Source organism: Diorhabda carinulata, chromosome 4, assembly GCF_026250575.1.
Source record: "Diorhabda carinulata isolate Delta chromosome 4, icDioCari1.1, whole genome shotgun sequence".
NCBI lineage: Eukaryota > Metazoa > Arthropoda > Insecta > Coleoptera > Chrysomelidae > Diorhabda > Diorhabda carinulata.
Window position 1 is genome coordinate 10578348 of NC_079463.1, and position 23260 is coordinate 10601607.

The 23260-nt window shown below is 29.7% G+C and overlaps 2 protein-coding genes across 7 annotated transcripts; one reads left to right on the top strand and one right to left on the bottom strand.

Annotated features, from left to right (window-relative positions):
- Window positions 1-89: 89 nt before the first annotated feature.
- LOC130892155 (serine/threonine-protein kinase STK11) lies at window positions 90-7315 on the bottom strand. The gene is made up of 6 exons (XM_057797372.1): window positions 6620-7315; window positions 5198-5504; window positions 3003-3139; window positions 2575-2760; window positions 1525-1694; window positions 90-481 (listed from the first exon to the last, which is right to left on the bottom strand). Exons 1-6 carry the CDS (start codon window positions 7048-7050, stop codon window positions 339-341), a joined length of 1374 nt encoding a protein of 457 aa, XP_057653355.1. The 5' UTR covers window positions 7051-7315; the 3' UTR covers window positions 90-338.
- LOC130892154 (glycogen debranching enzyme) lies at window positions 4729-22942 on the top strand. 6 transcript variants are annotated; one of them, XM_057797366.1, is made up of 23 exons: window positions 4729-4924; window positions 6450-6510; window positions 8032-8221; window positions 8470-9501; window positions 9560-10349; window positions 11704-11905; window positions 12325-12462; window positions 13167-13347; window positions 13968-14602; window positions 15541-15818; window positions 15876-16323; window positions 16778-16986; window positions 17064-17267; window positions 17320-17549; window positions 18559-18648; window positions 18699-18876; window positions 18938-19113; window positions 19410-19590; window positions 19649-19944; window positions 20081-20505; window positions 20558-20743; window positions 21268-21495; window positions 21553-22942. In XM_057797366.1, exons 1-23 carry the CDS (start codon window positions 4863-4865, stop codon window positions 21604-21606), a joined length of 6474 nt encoding a protein of 2157 aa, XP_057653349.1. In that variant the 5' UTR covers window positions 4729-4862; the 3' UTR covers window positions 21607-22942. The 6 variants fall into 6 exon arrangements, with proteins under 6 accessions (XP_057653349.1, XP_057653352.1, XP_057653354.1 ...); XM_057797369.1 differs by having other exon boundaries at window positions 4730-4924; window positions 9415-9501; XM_057797371.1 differs by lacking the exons at window positions 4729-4924; window positions 6450-6510 and adding an exon at window positions 7526-7613.
- Window positions 22943-23260: the final 318 nt, after the last annotated feature.

Consider the following 23260-nt stretch of genomic DNA (forward strand, 5'->3'; position numbering starts at 1 on the left):
TCATTTTACCAATTTTTAGATTTTGTTTTATACGGAAATAGAAAGGAGAGGTGCAGGTAGGTAATTGATAGACTAATAGTAATTAAATACTCGATTTTAATTGGTTTTATTTCTAAATTTCAATATGGCACTTTCATGCATCCTCATATTAAATACATTTGTTACAATTTACACGATTTTCAAATACAACAAACATACTTAGTCATCTGACGGAACAACATTATAAAAATTACAAACATTAACAAAGTATTCAATATAAGCCCTAAGAACTTCTTATCAAAAATATGTCGTTAACAAAAAATTACAAATAGAGCTATAAAAAGAAACGAAAAGATTCGTCACGACTGATTACACCCGGGAAAATTCTTTACCGATATACAAGAAACGGTTTTCTTTGAACGTTTCCCTTCTTTTTTACTTGAACTTTGGTTTGAATTAGCATTTCCGTTCGAATATTCATTATCGAATTTCCCTTCCATTTCTGTAATAAAAAAATACATAACATTAAAAAAATAAACAAAAATTCTCATTTTCCAATTCATTTTTTTATATTGAAAAAAAAAGCAAAAAGTAAAGTAAAAAATACAGAAAGTTAGTGACTATATTTTAAAAATAACATTGTGAATTTGTTTCCAGATTCATATTGGAACTTTTCTTGAAATATGCATTAAAAAACGATTTTAAAACATTTTAACACACATTTAATATATTAACTATAGCTGACTGCACACTAATTTTTTAAAAGTTATATTTATAGCTTATCACACGCTACTTTTATATATAAAATAATATTACGTCATCTATTGTAATAAGTAGGACAACAGTCTTTGTAAAAAAACTCCAGTGCTCCTCTAGAATCAGTACAAATTCTAAAAAAGTTTAGTAAATACAAACAAATATTAAAAATAAACTAAAATAAATTTTAAACGATGTGTTTTATCAATTTATACAAAGCAACTAGAATGTAGTGAGCTATCATGAGACGTTCAGTTTTCTGATGTCCAGATAAAAACGATGCTCTTGAAAAATCAAAAGGACATCTTGAAATAAACCCTTTAGGACACTAATCGCTGATGTGGCCTGAAGTTTCTCCCTCCTTCAAGTACCAGAAACAGTCCAAATCGTAACTGGGTGGACTAGAATCTTTCTGGACACTAATCACCTATGTAGTCTAAAATTTTTTCCCCCCAAGCACTAGAGACAATCTAAATCAAGACTTGAACATTTCAAAGTTACTATAACCTTTCTGGACACTAATTGCTGATGTGGTGTGCAGTTTTTTTCTCTTCCAAAAACATCAGAAACAGTTCAAATCGTCTTATATGATCGTATTTGGTTAAAAGACTAGTGTTTAAACTGACCAAAATGCCCATTTATATGTGCATCAGGTGTTTCTATCCATGCCTCAATTAAAAGTAACAAATAATATGAAAAGTTAAATGAAATGAACAAATTTGTATGTATTCCAATGCTTACCAAACTTACATAAACGAAAATATAATCATACAAACAATTGGTTATTACCATTTAATTCATGTTCTGTAATATACTGTTCGGCACTATCGGCACTATTAGGATCGTCATAATAATGATCGATCAAATAAGGTAAAACTGTCATTTTGTGCCAAGGATCTTTCTTGAACGGAGGTACCGGTACAAGAGGGCTAAAATCGACGGGACGTCTGGTGAACCACCTAAAAAATATTTTTTTCAGTTATAACCGACACTGTTTTATAATAATTGCAGATACTAAACACCAATATAATAAATTGTTACAAAATACTAAGCATGGGAAGGCCTTCTGAGTCCTAGTTGTCTGGGTAAAAGTTTTACAGCTCCCTCGATTTTCCTAGTTCTACTTTGTCATAATTAGAGAATCCTCCATGTGTCACACTAGATTCTAGATTGTTTTTAGGAGTCCTTTTTGTTTTCCATCTGCTCCCAGAAGACCTACCATCAGTTTAATATCGTTTCCTTCTTCCTCAAATTTCTTAATTGATATGGTTATGAATCTTTCGAATTGATTAGACTTGAAGTGTCTCCCCATCTGATAATTTCAGCTGTAAATATAGTTCGTTGTTGATAAGATACGTCAAGAGGCTCTAATAATGCTCTGGTCGATTTGGCAAGGTTGTATGCTTCCTCATTGCCTGGTAGCCGACTCTTCCACTACGATTTACTTTGATATGTTCTTTAGGGATCGTGCATCATAGTTTCCTCTTCTATCAACAACCCTGCTTTTTTTATCCTTGATTAGGTCTACCAGAATCTTTGCATAATATCTATTTAGTTGTAGTATTTCCGATCTAAGGAGTTTGTCACACCTATGAAGGTTTTAGCTTGTTGATTTTTCTTTCCCCCTAAGCGTTATTTATTCCATGATCACGTTGGGGTTCCTTTAGAGGATCCAAGCTTGATTAGGTCATCGACAAATATCAATACATTTATGCCGAGGAATCTACAGCAGCTCAATTACTCTCACGCTAGTCAACTAGCTTAATTTAATATACAGTGGGTCCCAATTTACAAAACACCATTAAAGTATATTTTAACCGGCAGAAATTTAATACTTACGGATGGTGTTTGATTTGTTGAAGACTAAACCTCATTTCTGGGTCTTTTTGTAACATTCCTATAATTAAACTCCTGAGGGGTTCGTCAATTTCTTTGGGAATCGTGAATTCCCCTTTACCTATCGTCTCAAACAGCCTGAATATTGTATCACCTTCAAATGGATAGGTACCTGTAGTGATATTATACCTAAAAAGTGATTTTTCAATTTATATATGAAATGTGTTTAAAAAAGTTGAGACAAAAAGTAACATTCGGTTAGGTTTTTAGTACATTGAAGTACCTGTAGTAAATTTGATTTCAGTATCAAATAAGTTCATGAAATATTGAAATATGTTCAGGGTGAAAATATGATAAATAGAAGAGTGTTTAAGAAAAAAAAAAGACCTGGAAAATGAACTAATGAATAAATATATGATATAACAACTTACAAAGTGACTCCACTGCTCCAAATATCAACTTTGAAACCAGGAAATGATTCTAATCCGTTAGCAATCTCAGGTGGTTGGAATGCCGGTGATCCTTGACCAATATAACAAGTGTCATCCTTAGCAAAAATATCTATAGTCTAAAAAATAATGAAAATATTTTAAAATTAACATATTTAATGAGAAATACTGAAAACTAGCTAAATTAGTTTACGTGTGAAGAAACTTAGATGTAAATCTGAAGAGTTTATTCAAAAATATATGCATTATGCCCTTTGTTAACTCGAATTATGAATGCCCTAGAGACACAATTGGTATAGATAAGTTTGGGAAAATGTCCTTCTTCGTTGGGGAGTTTTTGAATCTATTAGGAGCGAAGGGATGTACAGGACATTGTTTTAAAAGTTTTTTATAGAGGTAGAATCCTAATATAAAGGAAAGAAAAAAGTACCAAATATGCAAGTCTAAACAGTAGTTTAAATGGTTATTGTTGAACTAACTGCTAAATTTGCAATTCAGTCGTAAGGACCATCCAAAAAAGCGGATTCTTTAAATCCTTGTTTTTATCATTTCAATAAACGTACTTCTTTAAATATAATCGTTCATGACTTTTTTGAAAAACATCACATGAAGCTTTTGTATTTTTTTGTTAATCAAAACAATGAGTATATAATAATATGAAATTATTTGCTTATTAATTTTTTACAAATAATGTTGGAAGAGATTAAACTTATTTGACGAATTCAATAATTATATTATTTTTATAGTACCAAATCAAGAACTTACTAATAAATGGGGAGAATAAGGTACATTGACAAGAAAAATATTAAAATGAAATCATTTTAAATGGTTGACGAGATTTTTATTAATAGTGTTACGATCCCCATATCAAAAGGGGGCCATTATGGACAAATTATTCAAAAATTTAAAACAAAAACATTAAACTTAAATAGTTTGAATTGGATACATGAAGGTTAAGAGATTTTTGTCAAAAACATATTTATTACGACCCCTGTGGGTAAATTAAATTGACACATTCAATCATCACACAATTTTTATCGTACTGAATCAAGAAATTACTAATAAATGGGGAAAATAGGTCACAAAATGTACAAATATTTAAAAGAAAAACATTAAATTCAAATAGTTTTCAAATGGTGTATTGTTAATAGTATATTTAGTATAACCCCTGTAGGTAAATTAAAATGACAAATTCAACCATCACACTATTTTTTATCAACTATTGTACTTGAATAAATGTATTTTAGATATATTGTTCAAAATTGTTTATTCCCTTTATATAAGAGAAATGATTTCTTTGAAACGCCCCTGACTAATTTGTAAACCGAAATAATTACCTACATTAGAAATAAATACATTTAATTTTATCGTCGTAATACAAATACAGTTATCACAAATTAGGAGCCTCCTTGTTACAAATAATAAAATACTGATTATTATTGGAAAATAACATATCGTCCATTATTTGTTCATTCAATAGCCACGTTTCAACCGAATGAAATTCCAAAGTTCTTATCTCTCAAAATACAACAAAGGTCTTGTTTACAAAAACAATTGTTTAAATTCAAGATTCACTTTCTTTTTACAGGTAAAAATACGAAATAAATTCCAAATAAAAGACAAGTTATCCAAGAGGTCACATTATGTTTATAATTCTAGTATCAAAAAAATTTTTTTGAAGGTACACATCTGCTATAGTATATTTAGTCAGTGATTAAGAAGGAATCTTTGAACACGGTTTTTTGCAGTGAAATCGTTGAGTTGCATTAAAACTGTGACCCCTGATAAAGTAAACAGTTCAATAATTGGTACAATTTATAACGCAGTGTATTTGAAGAAGCAATGATTAATAATATCGCTAGTGGTGTCGTGATTTCTTCTTTTATTTTGTTTTTCTTGTTAAGGTAGTATCAGATTTATATATAAAACTAATTTTGTTTAAATATATTTTTATTAATAGATCCATAATTATTTAAATCAAATCCAAATTTTGTTGTTATTTAATTGAAATTATTATTAAAACCATCAACCTTTGATAAGACAAAAATTGATAATAACAATAACAGGAACCTACAGTTAAAATTACAAACCGGAAAAAAGATATACAAGTTTATGCTTTCAATTTTTTTAATCAAATTGTATAAAGGGTGTACATGTGCATTTTTTATAAAACTCACCTCAGCAACTCCTAAATCGGTTATCTTCAAATCTCCTTCGAGGGTTAGTAGTAAATTACCAGGTTTGATATCTTTATGTACAACCCTCATACTATGCAAATATTCCAGTCCGTTAATCAATTGTAAAAAATAACCATAAGCTTGAGATTGAGGGAATTTTTTTTTCGGTGTCGATTCTAACATGCCCTGTAAGGATCCTACACAAAATTCCATTATCAAATACATTTTTTGTTTTTCGTGATTATATAATTCGTCTACTAGGTTTATTAAATTCTTATGTTTGAGCTTACGAAGTAATATTATTTCCCTGGAATGAAATTGAATGTATTAATATCAAATTTTGAAAATAATTGAACTGAAACTGGTAGCAAAAAGTTGAAAAATGTAAATAAGTGGACTACAAATCTGATAATCAATAATAAAACTATAAAAAAAGGAAATAATATATTCTTTTTAATCAAGAATAGATGTAAAAAGTGACAAAACAAACAATTTGAAATTTTATGGAAACAGTGATTAATCCTTTTCTGCTTAATTTTTTTTATAAAGCACACTGAAAATCCTCAACAGGATACAAGAATCCTAAGCCTAACCAGTTACTGGGACAATCTACAGGAGTTGAGACAGGCAGTGACACTTTTGTATGGTATCAACCTAGGTAAGAGCAGCTTATGAAAACTATCCCCCCATCGCTTCGATGAACACCTGAAGACTCTAGACTTAGCAGATAATGTAAAATGCAGATTCTCTTGTGCAGAGGACAAAACCTCTATTCACAATCTCTCAAAGTATAAGACACTACGAAAGTCCAGAGCACTACACCTGGGGCATATAAAATAGAAGTCAAAGATCTTTGACAGATACAACCATCCCATAATCTGTACTTTCTAGAAGGGGATTAATATATCAGTTATAAACACTTGGTATGCTTCAGTGCCACAGCAAGAAGGGGGATACAATAGATCCTTTAGGTGTATATGGTACTGCAATATTCACATACAAACATATATCCCTCAACATATTAATCTACCAATTAAACTCTCGCTACTATAAAAGGATTATAAAAATTTTATTCCTGTTGTATTTTATTAATGGTGAATATAATTTATCGTTAAGTTTAGGACAAAATTTATAAGCCAATTTAAATGTAATTGTAACAATTATATATTGAAACAAAAATTATTTGGGAAAAGTTCATAATTTAGACATAGATGACCAATGAGCCGGTGAAATAATAATAATTTTGTTTTAGATATAGAGTTAAAATGACATCCCTACTTACTTGGATAGTAGGGTCCCTAAAATCTCAAACTGTAAGTATTTTTTAGTAATAATATACAAAATTTAAAATTAAGAAATATAAACAGCTAATGAAATATGATTTCAAAATTGTATAACTTGCTATATTGATGAATTGCTTACCTTTGTACATTTTGTTCGCCGTTCGGTATCCTCCGTAATTTTTTTTGTTTTAAAATTTTAACAGCCCTTCGGCATAACGTTTCAGAGTCCAACATTTCTTTCACTTTCCCGTACGATCCTTCTCCGAGCAAATCCCCCATCACGTATTTCCCCACAAGTTTAAGTTTACGTTTCTTTTTTTGATATATAATTTGATCACTATCAACTCTATGAAAAAAACTTGCTATATTAATGTTTTCAAGATCATCGTCGAAATCCGCTACTTCAGTATTATTTTTCCAAAATTCTGCGTTTTCTTCACTCTCAATTGGTTCTAGCTCATTTTTTGTAGTATATATAAAATTACTTACTTCCTTCTCTTGATCGGTTATATCAATACTTTCACTATCTACACTTTTACTGGTACTAGTATTCCACATTTCAATGCTCATTATATATATTTGATTTTATTTTAAAAATACCTTTTAATAATTATTTCAAACAGTGGATATCTCTTGACATTTTTGACGTTTGTTTCCATTCCATAATCAACAGCTGTTTTTAGTTTTTACGTTGGTGGAACTGCAGTTTAATTACATAATTTATGAAAATAGCGATCGTTTAATACCGAAAAAAATATATATTTACGTTATCATTAGTGATATATATATATATCTAATTAAATACAAATTCTTTTTTTATAAAAATAAAATGTATAAAAATAGCATAAAAATTATTATATTTAGGCGTTTTTTCACGACTAGCTATTGCGAATAATTGAAATATGCTAGATTAAACATTCTTAATTGAATATTTTAACATAAATTAAAACCAAACAAAAGGTCTTCATTATAAATTGTTATTTCTCCCTTAAATATATTTTTCATAACGTATTTTAAACATAACCTTGAAATATCCTGATTTTGATTCAAAACCAATAACATAACCCATAAATACCAGCGTTCAATGTCACCTTGAATTAAGTAATGAAAATGTTTTGAGTAGATATTTAAAGGTTTGTTTTCTTATCATTATTTTTTATATATATTTTTTATAATTTATGTTAAAATTAGTTATTACAGTCGATAATACATGGTAGTAAAGTTTCGTTGAGTATCCGATGAATCTGTTCGCATATATTTTATCTTCTTTGACCTATGTTACTGATTAAATATTTAAAATTAAAAACAACTAAGTGAAAAGCGAAAATAAACCGGCAAATATAGTTAAACTTGCGATATGTTGTGGTCACTTTTAAAATTAATATTCTTCGGTTCTGTTTATTTCATTTCCTCGAGTTATTACAAATTAACTAATTTTTTTAAATCATTACGATTGTCGGTTACTTTGAGATTATTAGATATAACAAAACATATAAATAACGTAAGTTAAAATTATAGTTATTAGAATAAGTTTTAAATTTATTTTCACAGGTGGTCAGTACATCTAAAGAAGAGGATCTTCAGAAAGCAGAAAATAAGTCGAATGGCAATAAATGTATATCGCAATCAAAACGAAATAAACCTCATCAAAAATTGAAAAAAACAAATGATGATCCTGTATTTAATACAAGTCTAGAAACACCTATAGAGGAGATAATTGAAGAAACGATTAATGAAGAAGGTAAAACTTATTTTATAATAATAGATGTATTAAATGAATCTTTTTGACTCATAAATGCTTCCAAGTCTTGATATTTTTTAGAGAAGGTGTCTAGAATTTTTTTAAGCCATTTATCATTGTAATACAATTATAAGAGTAAAATGTTTACATAGGACAAACATCTCAATATCTCAAAACGAGATTAATAAGTCCTTTATAAAATAATATATATTTATTTATTTTATCTTGTTCTATTCTATTCCTTGTAGTAAAAATCAACAAGAAAAAGGGAAAGATTTCAAAACAATCAACTAAAACAGGGAAATTATCTAAAAAGAATGTAATCAAACCAGAACCTGTGGATAATACTAGTGTTAATATCAGTACAGTTAGTAAAGTCACTTTAGAAAATAAAATAAAAAAGTCTACCACAGTAGATTCTATAAAAGAAAGTCGAACGGAAGACGTGGGTTTTTCATTTTTACCCATAAAAGAAAAGGGAAAAAAATATAAAGTTCAAAGTAGCACAAAATACGAAGCTCGAGTTGATGCTATAACAAAAAAATTTGAATACACGTCTGGGAAAAGCAGTGAAGCTTTAGTTCCTAAAAAAGATTTAACCATTGAAAAACCACAAAGTCCTGTTTTTTCTATTATACCTACGGTAGCTGAAAAACGATTAATATATGAAACTTCTATAAAAAATAAATATAAAGAAAGTAAAAAAGTCACCTCTGGAGTATCATATGCCAGTATAGTTACGAATAGTGCAAATAAGGCTTCTTTAGAATATAATCTGAGCAGTGATGATGCCATCAATTTGCAACAAGAATCAGATCTAGTTAAAACAGAAGCTCATAAAGAAGAAACATTTGATCTCAAGTCAGAGAAGAGTGATCAAATAACTTTCGATTCACTTGCAATTTCCGAAGAAAATAAATCTGAGATATATGCGAGTTTTGAAGAAGACAATTCTAATTTAAATAATGACAATAATTCTTCACTCGATTACATAACTGTCTCAGATTATCTATTAGAAACTGATATTGGGAATTGTTCTCCTTATAGTTTCGAAGAAACTTACGTACAACACAAAAAATCTTTCAATAGTAGCGACTTTAGTGACCTTTCACAACCGATTAGTTCAGTTGAACATTCTTTTACTGATCTAGTCGATAGTTTTTCAACTAGCACTAATATTTATCAATCTGCAGAACAATTTGAAGCCAGTACTGAAAATCCTGTAAATTTATTAGAAAGATTTGATCAAGTACATGAGGATTTGGATCATAAAAGGGAAGGTAACTATTGAACTACACTGTATAAATTAAAAAAATTCTATTATATATATTTTTTCAGAATACATAATAAAGAGTGCGGTATCTGAAGAACTGTTTGTTGAAAATTGTTTAGAAAGTGAAAAGTTTATAAGAGAAGAAATTAATTTCGGTCGTAGGGTGTGGCCCTTTTATAATCACGAACCAACTATTAACAGTGAGGAATTTGAACTACTACTTGTTGATATAAAAGAAAATATTGTGCGAGAGGATCAGTACATAAAAGAAGAACAAGATTTCACACATATAGTGAATACTGAAGGGCTAAAATTGGAAGATTTCGTTTATATAAATACAGAAAACGAAGAAACTTTAACTAATGACAAAATAATATTAATAAAAAAAGTTTTACATCCAAATAATAGTAGTTTTACAGAAGAAACGAATAGTTTTAAACAAGAACAAGATTTCAATAATCCATTAATAGATTCTTGTAGCGAAATTGAACAGGAAGTGAATAAAAAATCTAAGGAAGACATTTCTGGTGTTGGAATATTCGAAACTATGCAGCAGATCAGGGTATTAACATTAAATGATTGTGAACATCGAGAATCTACTTTATATAGACTCGAAAAAAATTGGATAATACAGTTTCGTATTGGTCCTTCTCTATTTGGAAGGAAAGTTTTCTTGTATTGCAATTATCCTTCGAAAACGAATGGGAGTTTGAACGAATTTAATAGGAATAAATATCAAATTTTGGAATGGGTTACTAAAGAAGGAAGTGAGAATGCAGATGATACAGCGCTATTTACAGAGATAAAGGTCGAGATAGCGGGTAGCTTCCATTATTACTTTGCTTATGAAAAAGGGTGAGTTTTATATATAATAAATAATTTGATAATGATAAGAGTTAGATCGAAACGTCGCAGTAATTTTTATCCAAAAAAGCATTGGAATTAAATGAAAATAAAAAAAAAATATCAATAAAATCGTAATAGTTAACGAAAATGTAGATTTTCAGAAATTAAAAACTTATACATGAAAATTATTTTTGATGAAACTTTATAAATCTCCTGAAAATCAATAATCTGGTATGAAAGTTTCAAAATAAAGGGTTTTATACAAGGAAATTGAAAAATAATAATTGTAATTGAACAGTGAAGTATAAATTTGAATATTAGGCCAAAATATTCATAATAATCACTAATCTGTTATTACAGTTTCAAGGTAATGATTGTTACTCAGGGTAAATGAAAAATAATGAATATAATTAAATAGAGAAGTGTAGATTTGAATATAGGACAAAATATTTTTTTTAAATGATAATAGAAAATGTGTTGTGTACCCTAAAAATCAATTATCGGGTATCAATGTTTCAAAATAATAGTTATTATACAGGGAAAATAAAAAATAATGATAATAACTGAAGAGTGAAATGTATATTTGAATACAGGCCAAAATATGCTGCAATATAATAATAAAGACAATAATGTATTTCTAAATTGCGTTGTGTGCCCTAAAAATTGATATTATAGTATCAAAGTTTCAAAATAATGATTGTTGTACGGGGAAAATAAAAAGTTATAATTGTAATAGAAGATTGATGTGTAAATATGAATGTAGATCAAAATATTTATCAAAAATGATAATATGTACATAGAATGATCTCTATATGGTATCCAGATTAATTCTATAGGGTATAAATCGTGGTGATCAGGTGGTAATCCCGTAGTAATTCCTTATGCCATTATATCCATTGCAAAAATTTTTATTTAAACCATAAAAAATATATGTCACATTTCACAAAAAAATATTCTTATTAAAAACCACTTTGTACCGTTAAAATCAGTAATGAGTATCAAAGTTTCAAAACAATGATTGTTATACAGGGAAAATAAAAAGTTATGATATTGATTAGAGACTTCTCAATACAGTATTTATAGCTTAAATACATTCAAATATCTTCACTACATATTTATAAAAGAAAGTAAACAATGTAATTGTTGCTAAAACTCAGAAATGAGCTCAGGCACAATCAAGGTGGTCTTTCGTCAATAAAGAGATTCGGAAATTTCGCCTTCTCGAAATTTTGAAAAGCAACATTCCAGAGGTGTGTAAAAACATATTTTAAGTCGAATGCATTCTCTTTAAAAAAGAAAACCCGCCTTCCTTTTATCGGTTTTCAGTCGTTTCCTTCAAATAATTAAACTATTGGTGTTTTAGGGAAACTGTGGAAAAACAAGGTTCTGGATATTTTTTGGTGGATCCCGTTTTAATGTACGGTAATGATGAAGATTTGCCATTGGATTGTATACAATGTCAGACGGTTTTGACTAAGTGTTTGGGATCATTTTCATCCTGGGAAAAAAAATTACGAGTGGCAAAAGAATCTGGTTACAATATGATTCATTTTACACCGATTCAGGTACTTAAAAACAACATTTTCTACTCTACAAGTGTATTTATTAATTTTCACGAATGTCACATGTTTTGTCAAACTTTTGTATACAGCGGTTTTGAAAAGTATAGTACCACAATATTATCTTCAACATAACAAAACCTATGAAAGGATATACAAAAATTAAAACATTAAAACAAAGTGAATTAATAGTAAATGTTTAACCCTCTATATCTAATTATGGCATCCCTCTAATTAAATTATTGACAATTTCTCTAGGGATGTTATTTTATTTTTCAATAGCTACTGTAGGGCATTGACCTGTGAGTTGTTTAGCTCAAACATTGATGTAGTCATTACTAGGAATGTGATTTAATGTAATTTATTTGTAAATTAATTACCAATTATTAATGCCAAACGTTTAAAAGTGTGTATATTTTTTTCAGGAATTAGGGGAATCAAATTCTTCCTACAGTCTTAGTGAGCAGTTGAAATTGAATCCAATTTTTAAGAAAGATAATGGGAAAATGCCCACGTTCCAAGAAATCGAGCAATTTATTGCCAAACTTAGGAATGAATGGAAGGTAAATTTTTTTATCACATTAATAATATTTTTTTTATTGTGTAATTAGTATAGCCTTAGTATAGTAAAAGTATTAAAGCCATTTAATTTTTGTTAAAATTTAAAAATACAATGAAAATTTTAGATTTATTAAACTAAATAGAGGTTTTTAAAATTTAGAGACACATTTCAGTGGATTCAAATCAATATATTGCATTTAAGGACATTAAATAATAAAAATATTTGATTACAGCTTTGCTTAAACTTTTTATTGGCTCTTTTATATAATGAAACTTGTATATTATTATCAAACAGATATTACGTTCAACTATTTGTGATTTTTTTTAATCTAATTAATCTCTAACAAACTTTAGTTGTGTTGAGGTTGATCTTCATCGTATCGTTATTTATTTTTTGTTGTTAGCATCAAAATCTTGACTAACTGGACTGACTAACTAAATTAGGAAAATTTCATGTCATCAATTATATGTCTTGGATCTTCCCGTCTCTCAGATTCTTAAAATCTTTATTCCACTTATAATAGCTTCCAATCAACATAATAGCTACAGCATAATCCTCCTAGAGGGTAAGATTGTGATTGTGGTAAACTTTGGTGCTAATTTTTTTTATTATCGAGCTATAATAACTTTATTTTAGGCCAAATAATAAGTTTAAACATGTCAAAGATGAATAAGAGTTACTTAAAATATAATTGATACTTTTTAGGTTACTTCAATTTGTGACATTGTCTTAAATCACACAGCCAACGAAAGCAAGTGGATTAAAGAACATCCCGATGTTACTTATAATTGTGTAAATTGCCCCTATATGCGCCCCGCTTATTTACTCGACGCTGCATTCGATTTCTTTTCTTCAGAAATCAAAAAAGGATTTTATGAAGACAGAGGTAAATATTAACATTTCTTAATTATCTATATTTTAGCAACACAAATTATTTTTTTCTCAATGAAACTATTTTTTCTATTATAAATGTAGTGTGGGTCCGTCAAAAATAATTGTTCTTTTGTTAAATATCTGGTGAAAGTAATTGTTTCTATTTCAGGAGTTTACTTTCCAATTTTATATTTACATGCTGTAATAAATTTTTCTTCGGTTGTATATATTACCAAAAATTGATTTCCCCATGGGATAACATCAATTTGATTTTTTTTCTTATTATAATGTGTGTTAAGAACAGTAACATACCTGGGGTCAATTATTGATTGCAGAAATTACTCAATACTAATTTATTTGTTAATTTTCTTTATCTTCTTGTCGGGCACTGCATTTATAGCCATTCCGCACACCTATTTATCAATCCAGAACACTTGTATACACTCTAGCATATTCTATAACTACTTAAACATATAGGTAAAGACCAAGTTATAAGGGGAGAGAATTACATATCTACCCTGGATATATTATTAATGTAGTACTTGTATTGGTTACTGGAAGTACTTGTAACAGCTCTAATAAAAAAAGTCATGTACAAATCCAGAATTTCTTGAAAAATATCTATTTTTTTAGGTATACCATCTGAAATTAACAACGAAGATCATTTGAACGCCATTCGTCATCATTTCAAAACAAGCATTTTAGATATACTAAAACTAAACGAATTATTTATTTGCGATACGAATAAACTAGTTGATGAATTTTTAATATTAGCTCGCAGTAACCAACCAAATTCGTTGAAATGTGACTCAAACTGTAACAATTTAAAACTTATCCAAGATCCGGAATACAGAAGACTATCGAGCACCGTAGATATGGAACTGGCTCTAAAGTTATATAACCATTTTTGGAACGACACTTTCGATGAAGATTCCAGATTAAAAAAATGCGCAGAGAAGTTTAAAAATAAATTAGACGAATTGAATAACGAAAAGTCGAAAGAAATTAATGAACATCTTGATGTAGCCGTAGAAAACGTTATCGCTGGAATTAGATATTATAGAGTACAGCAAGACGGACCAAAATTTAAGGATATTACTCTGAAGACACCGCTCGTGTACAGATATTTCACTGATTACGGTCACCCTAAGTCTCTGCAAGATTTCGAAAAAATTATGTACAGTGATAAAGGTAGATTTTTGATGGCTCATAATGGTTGGGTCATGAACTCGGATCCACTAAAGAACTTTGCTGCTTCGGATTCAAAGGTGAGTTAGTTATAACTTTTATCAAACGAGAAATATATAAAATGATTGATAATTTAGTAGTACAAATGAACTACTATATCAAGTAATAATTTAGAGGTACAAATGAACTACTATTACAATAAAGCTTCTAAATTTCACTTCCAGCATAAAAATATTTAACTAGGTATTTTTAACTTAGAAAACTTTAATATGAAGAAGATTATAGTAAAAAAAAAAAATAATTATGGAAAATATTTGATGAGAAAAAACTAATCAAGTTCAAACAGGAGACAGAGTTAATGGAAACGGGTGCTACAAAGGAAGAAAGAGTGAACAAAAATTAAAGATTAGTACAAAATAAGAAGAGAAGAAGAATAAGGTACAACTCATTAAATAAGGACAAGAGGAGATGATAGAATATTAAAGGAATGAGTTGGTTTCGTTTATAATTCTGTTTTTAAGTTTCAAATCATGATTTTTATTTATTATTCTTCTTAACGAGTTTGGTGTTTTTAGGTGTTACGTCAGTCAAATAAAGAATCTTTAGTGACATTTGAAATACTATATGAAACTATTTAATTCAATTCCTGCTAATATTAATTTGTTTTTGCCACTTTGACAACATTCTTTTTGTTGTTATCAGCTTTTCCTTTTCTTTAAGATGTTTTCTTGGGTATGGCGTCAAGGTGAAGATAAACAATTTTTAATAACATTTGAACTACTGTCTCCTATTTGAATGGAACTATTTAATTGAATTTCTACTAATATTAATTTGTTTTTGCTACTTTGATAACATTCTTCTTCTTGTTGTTATCATTTTCTTCTTCTTGCCCACTTGGTTTTGGCGTCCCAATGAATCAATTTTTTGTATTGTATTATGTCCACAAATGTCTTTTTTCCTTCGATATACAATGGAAACTTGAATTCGATTCTGAGAATTAAAAAAATTGTTTTTATAGGTATACTTAAGACGAGAACTTATCGCCTGGGGGGATAGTGTTAAACTCAGATTTGGGGATAAACCAGAAGATTCTCCATTCTTGTGGAGTCATATGAGGGAATATGTCGAACAAACAGCAAAAATATTTGATGGCATTAGGTTAGATAATTGTCATTCTACCCCTATACCAGTTGCCGAATACTTACTGGACTGCGCAAGAAGAATAAGACCTAACCTCTATGTAGTCGCCGAGCTGTTTACCAATTCCGATATGACTGATAACATTTTTGTTAACAGGTAAATATTCAATCACCAAATTATAAATTAAAAAATATCCATTTTTTATTTTTTCAGATTAGGTATAACTTCCCTTATACGAGAAGCCATGTCGGCATGGGATTCCCACGAAGAAGGTCGTTTAGTTTACAGATACGGTGGCTCTCCAGTCGGTTCATTCTATCAGCCCAACGTACGTCCTTTGATACCCTCCATAGCACACGCCCTATTTCTGGATCAAACTCACGACAATCCCACACCAATTGAGAAACGATCAGTATTTGATTTATTGCCTAGTACGGCCCTTGTCAATATGGCTTGTTGCGCCAGTGGATCTAACAGAGGTTATGATGAATTGGTGCCCCATCACATCCACGTCGTTGATGAAGATAGAGAGTATACAGAGTGGACACCAGATACGGGAAGTATATCTGTGAGATATGTCACAGAGGAATCCGGAATTATAAAAGCCAAAAAAGCAATTAACGATTTGCATTTTCTGCTTGGTAAAAAAGGCTTCAATCAGGTAAAAATCTTTTGTAACAATAAGTCTTCAGTCTAGTAAATCAAGTTTTTCTGTGACGATTTTTCTTTCGTCTCAAAATAAGCCTCATTTCATTGAAATTTCTTTGCTTGGAAAAGTTTTTTCAGGTCTGAAACAGTCTTTAGTTGCTAGGAAGTAGATCTGGAGGATACCGTGGACGCAGAAGAAATTTGGAGTTAATTTTTTTTTCCTTCAACATTATGTCATAATTAAATAAATTAATTAATGGATGTAGAATTTTTAAAGTCATTTAAAGAAATGAAAGTTAAATTGAAACATGTACGACATAAAATATCAAATTTTGGTAAAAGAAAGAATTTAACACATACTAAAGTGACTTGGGGTTTATTGATTGATGGTATAAGCTAGATTTGAAACGTTTTGGTTCTTAAATCATCATCTTCGGGTATTTTTAATATTGTTTTTAATTTTTTAGGTATATGTGGATCAAATGGACACAGATATTGTAGCGGTAACGAGACACTGTCCAGTGACACACCAAAGCTACATTTTAGTAGCATTTACAGCATTCGGACATCCGAATGAAGAAGCAGCGAGTTATCAAAGAGGAATTAAACCTTTAAGATTCGAAGGGGTTCTAGAAGAAATCGTTGTTGAAGCCACCCTCAGTCACATTAATCATAGGTATATAAAAAATTGAATTCGTTGAATTCTCCACTATGTAAAACTTATTTTTCGCATTGACTTGTTCCATTTTTTAGGTCTGGCGGATCCAAATTTGCCAAATGGGGAAAGTTTGTGAAAGATTCCAAATGGATACATGGTCTTTCCGAATACCGAGTATCTGTTAAGCAGCATATCCAAATTTCGGAATCGGATATTTTCGAAAAAGTCGATTCGGGAAATCCAAACGTTACAGAATTGAAATTCAAAAATTTCAAACCGGGTTCGATCGTTATAGTAAGGTATGAAAACCAATCTGTATTTTCAGAAGGAATCTCATTTGTTATTTTGCAGGACTTCATTGCCTGAAACTATGAGCGTTGCTGTTAATTTCATTAGAAATTTGATAAAATCAATTTCGCTCGGTGATGAGAAGGAATTGACGGAAATAATTGGGAAACTTACTTTAGCAGATATGAACAGAACGTTATACAGATGCGATCAAGAAGAAAGAGATGAAGGGTTTGGGTTTGGTACATATAATATTCCAAATTTTAGTTCAACGGTATATGCTGGTTTTCAAGGTAATTAGATTCTACCCCTCATTGACCGTTAATCAACGATGATTATTTTTTTTTGTAAATTAGTGGTGTATATAATAATTTCAAGTGATATTTGAACTATTATCTCTTATATGAAACTATTCATTTTATAAGTAATCTAAAAGTAACATTTGAACTACTGTATCTTATGTGAAACTATTCAATTGAATTCATACGAATATTTTGATAAAATTTATTTCGTGTTGCATTTTCCTAGTGACCTTTCAGGCGTCGAATCGGGACTTCTTGACCTTCTCCACAAAGTTTTTTCCCGTGTTTTTTCACTCCTTGCAAATACTTTTATTTCCTCTAGACTTATATTTATCTATTTTGAACTATTTCCTCTTTCTGATCAATCCATTAATTTCCCTTTTTCCTCTTAGCTTGTTTACCAAGTCAATATTATCGTTTGTTTGTCTGCCCAGGATGTTGACTGCTTGTTCTTCAACCCTATATTTTCCATATTTCATCAAACTTGTTATTAACATTCTAGTATAGACTATAAATAAATTTTGATAAAAAAGTTCATTTTCTAATTTTTTTTCTTTGTTTGTGTAAGGGTAATATTCACATTTTTTGTCAGTAACAATGGCCACTTTGATTGTTTGTTGAGTAAGGTCTCAGGGTGGAGGTAAATAATCTTAAGTGACATTCAAACTACTATCTAGTTAATTGAATTCATAGCAATAAATCAGCAGTATATAAAAAATAATCTTTAGTGATATTTGAACGACTATCTCTTATGTGGAAGTATTTAATTAAATTAATACCAATATTAAATTTTTTGTATTACTTCGACAACATTCTTGTCCACTTTTGGCATCCTAAGAATTGGATTCATTTGATATTTTTGTTGGGTAAAGGTAAATAATCTTGAGTGACATTTGAACTACTATCTATTGAATTCATAGCAGTATTGATATATATTTTGTACTTTTTTGCTTTATCCTATTACTAAAATATTTTTCTTTCTAATATAATCTATTTGTAGGTTTTATGTCCTTATTGGCGAATATAAGACCGAATAATGATCTTGGACATCCAATGTGTGCAAATTTGAGAGATGGAAACTGGATGATTGGTAATACGACATATATGTCATATTACAATTATGATAACGTTTAATTTCAGATTATATTTGGAAAAGACTGAAACTCGATGTAGGCACCAAAGACCTTGGTGAGTGGCTCGAAAGGAACACAAAATCTTTTGGAAATGTTCCAAGATATCTGGTACCTTGTTATTTCGACATGATAGTTACTAATGTATATTTAGCCTTATTAGACAAATCGTACAAATTGATGTCCAAGTAAGTGTTCTGCTGAAAAATCCTTTGTAATTTTTACCATATCAAATAACTAATATTTCAGTTTTGTTAAAAACGGATCAACTTTCGTTAAAGGACTAGCACTAGGGTCAATACAATTCGGAGGATATATTAAATCTGCAAATTTACCCACTTTATCTCCTAATTTAGCACCTCCAAAACCACCAACCAGAAAACATGGCGACGAAACTGTACAGGCATGCGTAACATTATCTGCAGGTGAGTTTAGAATTGAAAGTAAACAATTTAAAGTAGTTCTAAAATATGAATATATCGAAGTTTCTGAAGGAAAAAACTGATAGTGGAACACCCCAGGAAGCACTTGATGGGGTAGATATAACGTTTTTGAAGCTTGCACAGATACTTGAAATATTTGGTTACAGTAAAACCAAGCTACCAATTTCCTAGTGGCACTAGAGCTTTACATCTAGAGGCAAAGTAGAAACTTCTTGTATATAATGGAAATGGTATGCAAAAGTATTTAGTAAAAGTGAATAATTTTTGTTTTGCGTTAGGTTTACCTCACTTTTCTGTTGGTTACATGAGGAATTGGGGTAGAGATACATTTATTGCTCTAAGAGGTCTCTTTATTCTAACTGGCCGTTACCAAGAAGCTAGAGAACACATTTTAGGTTACGCAGCATGCTTGAGGCATGGATTGATTCCTAATCTATTAGACGGAGGTCGAAATTCAAGGTAATTTATCATTTTAATCTATCTGAATATTCAAACAATCTCGTTGGTGGAATTTCAGGTTTAATTGCCGTGATGCTATTTGGTGGTGGTTGTATTGCATTAAGGAATATGTAAATGAAGCTCCAAATGGTATAGAAATCCTTTCGGATAAAGTTTCTAGGATATTTCCCACTGATGAAGCTCAGAACCAACCTCCAGGGGCTGTGGATCAACTTTTATACGATGTTATGCAAGAAAGTTTAAAAGTACATTTTCAAGGGTTGGCTTTTAGGGAACGAAATGCCGGTAGACAAATAGACGAACATATGACTGATCAAGGGTTTAATAATCAAATTGGGGTACATCCAGAAACTGGTATGATGATATTTTGATTTATAATATATTGATGTAAGAGATAATCCCTCAAATCTGAATAGTTTCTTGGAGTTTCTCATTCCAAACTACCTCAACTCCACCAAAAAGCTCTGCTTAAGTCTGTGAATTCTTCTAGGTTTCGTTTTTGGCGGTAACAAGTGGAATTGTGGAACTTGGATGGACAAAATGGGATCTTCTGACATAGCCGGCAATCGTGGTAAACCTGCTACACCTAGAGATGGTTCGGCGGTTGAAATAATAGGACTTTCTAAATGTGTACTATCCTGGTTAGGTATATTATGTGGCGAAAACAAATATCCTTATGAAGGTGTACAAAGGGTTCATAAGAATGGTACTATAACAAAGTGGACGTTCAAAGAATGGGCTAACAAGATACAAAATAATTTCGAAAAATATTTTTGGATACATTTGAAACCAACCGAAGGGGAGTTAAGACCAGACTTAATAAATAAGAGGGGTATTTACAAGGATTCCTTCGGATCTAGTGCAGAATATACAGATTTCCAGCTTAGATGTAATTTTCCAATAGCTATGGTTGCTGTAAGTACTTTGAATGTCTGCTTTGTAGAATTGATGATTTGTTGAATTTAAGGCACCGGAACTTTTTACTCCAAGTCGCGCTTGGGAAGCTTTGAAGCAAGCCGAAAAATATCTATTAGGACCTTTGGGTATGAAAACATTAGATCCAGAAGATTGGGCTTATAGAGGTGACTACGACAACTCGAATCAATCTAATGATCCTACAGTGGCTCACGGTTTCAATTATCATCAAGGTCCTGTAAGTAGTAGTAACAAAATTTAAAGTAATTCTTACAAAATTGGTTTTTTGGGCGGTTTTTTTTAAACATTACTTTCATTTGGTTAGTATGGTGGATTTGACTTTTAGCGACCAAATTAAAAGCAACTTGTGGCGGACATGCTGTATTACTGAAGAAGAAAGTTGTTGAGATATTTTCCTCTCTTTTTTTTTTTTTTGGAACATGTAGTACCCCAGACGAATAGATTTGTTCACTTTTCATTGGTTTTTAAGATGAAAGGACATCTGAAACGTTTCTCGTCATTTTCAGACTAATTTTCACTTTTAAATTGTTTGAAAATGATCTTCAAAGCTACTAAATCACCACCTTAGATAAGTTTTGAAATTTTGTAACTTTTTGGTTTTTGACATTTTTTATTTTCGAGCCAAACCATAACCTAACCATAGACATTTTGTGAACTTTTTTGGCACTTGGGTATAGTAGTTGTAATAGATGTTATAACTGTACTTTTAGATCAAACCTCATATGTAGTATTATTTTATAGGAATGGGTATGGCCAGTAGGATTTTTCTTAAGAGCAAAATTGTACTTTGCTTGCCAAAATGGGGCTTTAAAAGAAACCGTTGCAAGTACAAAGGTGATACTTTCCAAGCATTTTGTCGAGTTACAAACTTCAGATTGGAGAGGGCTTCCAGAACTCACTAATCATAACGGTGCTTATTGCAGGGACAGTTCAAGAACTCAAGCATGGAGTATGTCTTGTATACTTGAGGTATATTTGGTTATTAATTAATAAATTATATTTTTTATTAATACTGGAATATTTTAGGTGTTACATGATTTGAAAAAATTCGAGTCTAATTTAGATTTACTTTCTAACTGACTTACCACCACGTTGGAGGCTAAGAAAAGTAAATGGATTGTACAAAGTGATGGTTACGAAAACGAAAAATTCTCATCTTCGAAATTTTGTAAAATTTTAAGAAGGCAAAAGGTTTACGCAGAGGTGGAAGATATTATAATAATGGATCACGTCGACAAAAATCGAATTACTGATCAATCTAAAAAAATACTCAAATCTTCCTTGTTCAATAACCATTTTGAACCATTCAGCGACCTCTTTTTTAAATATAATCAAACATTACCTGGAGTTTTAGTTAGTTTTAAAGATTTTAAACAAACTGATGATAATTTTTTGATAAGCAACTATTCTTCTAATAATTCATTTAATTACGTACCTTTTTACAACTTTAGATATACTTTAGAAGATTTTCCCATGACAGAAATTTATTCGTCGAAAAATTATTTCCAAATATTTAAAAATACTAATTTTAAAACGTCGAATAGCTATAAGATTAGTCCTAGAACTAGTTTATCAAAAAGGATTACAGATCAAAATCTTGATGAAATCATCCCGATAGATGAAAATCTTTCTAGTCAAAATCAAGAAAACGAAAGAAATGTATTATTATTAAATCCTCTTCTATTAGATCTTAACGAAAGAAGAATGAAATTTAGAAAAACTAGAACAGAACATAATAAAATTGTCCGTATCACCATAATATATGTAATGTCTTTTTTCGCTCTAGCACTGATCACGTTTTTCAGTTTGTATTTGTTATAAAAATGTGGTTTACATGGTTTTTATACCCCAGAAAATTAAACAGAAGAATAATGTCACATCTGATATAAAACTTGGTTAATGAAAACTTATTTTTATCCCCAAATTCCTTATAAAGTTCTTTAAAAACCTTTAAATCTTGATGAAAACTCTCCCCATATTCACCACTCATATTTTAGAGGAAACAATCAAATGTGAATACAGGAAATGATTATTATGACATATTCACTCTTATATGTTAGAAATTTTCTAATAAGTTTCAACATATTCATAATTTTCACTTGTTTTATTTCCCAAAACCTATTCAATGACTTTATCACCGTCGATAAAAGGTCTTCAAATTGAGGATCTTTTGTTTAGTAAATAAAACATATTGAAAATACAAAATAAAGAAGAAAAGCACTTTCAAAAGAATCTATAATGGGTACAATATTTTTTTGAAAACTTTAGTTTATAGTAGTTTATAAAAAATTTTAGGGGTTCATAAAAATGTGTAAACTAGTGTTATTAATAATGTTTTAATTCATTTATTTGAGGTTTGTTTCATTTTATGCATGTTATATTTTGAATCTATTTAATATATGATATTAAAGTTCGATTTGTTATTTATATTAAATTGTAATTAAAAATATATATATTTATAAAATTAAATTGAATTTATTAATTATTTCTTTCCCCCCTTTATATAAGTGAATTCGAAGCACAAAAATGAGAACACTCAAAATATTCCGTAACTGCGTAATCATATAGGTAAAGGCAAATAATAATATCTTGGGCTCGTACTATTTATCAGTTGTTCAAAGATGATTTTTTTTTCTAAATTAGCGGTATATACATAAAATAATTTTGAATATTTGAACTACTCATATCAAAATATTTAATTGAATTAACAATATTAATTTGTATTTATTACAAA

Coding starts and splice junctions, on each gene's coding strand:
- LOC130892154 (XM_057797365.1), top strand. CDS start 7,838: ATGTTGTGGTCACTTTTAAAATTAATATTCTTCGGTTCTGTTTATTTC. Junction 19,114..19,409: donor ATGCGTAACATTATCTGCAG/GTGAGTTTAGAA, acceptor GTTTTGCGTTAG/GTTTACCTCACTTTTCTGTT. Junction 19,591..19,648: donor GACGGAGGTCGAAATTCAAG/GTAATTTATCAT, acceptor GTGGAATTTCAG/GTTTAATTGCCGTGATGCTA.
- LOC130892155 (XM_057797372.1), bottom strand. CDS start 7,050: ATGAGCATTGAAATGTGGAATACTAGTACCAGTAAAAGTGTAGATAGT. Junction 5,505..6,619: donor GGCGAACAAAATGTACAAAG/GTAAGCAATTCA, acceptor ATTTCATTCCAG/GGAAATAATATTACTTCGTA. Junction 482..1,524: donor TACAGAACATGAATTAAATG/GTAATAACCAAT, acceptor TTTTTATTACAG/AAATGGAAGGGAAATTCGAT.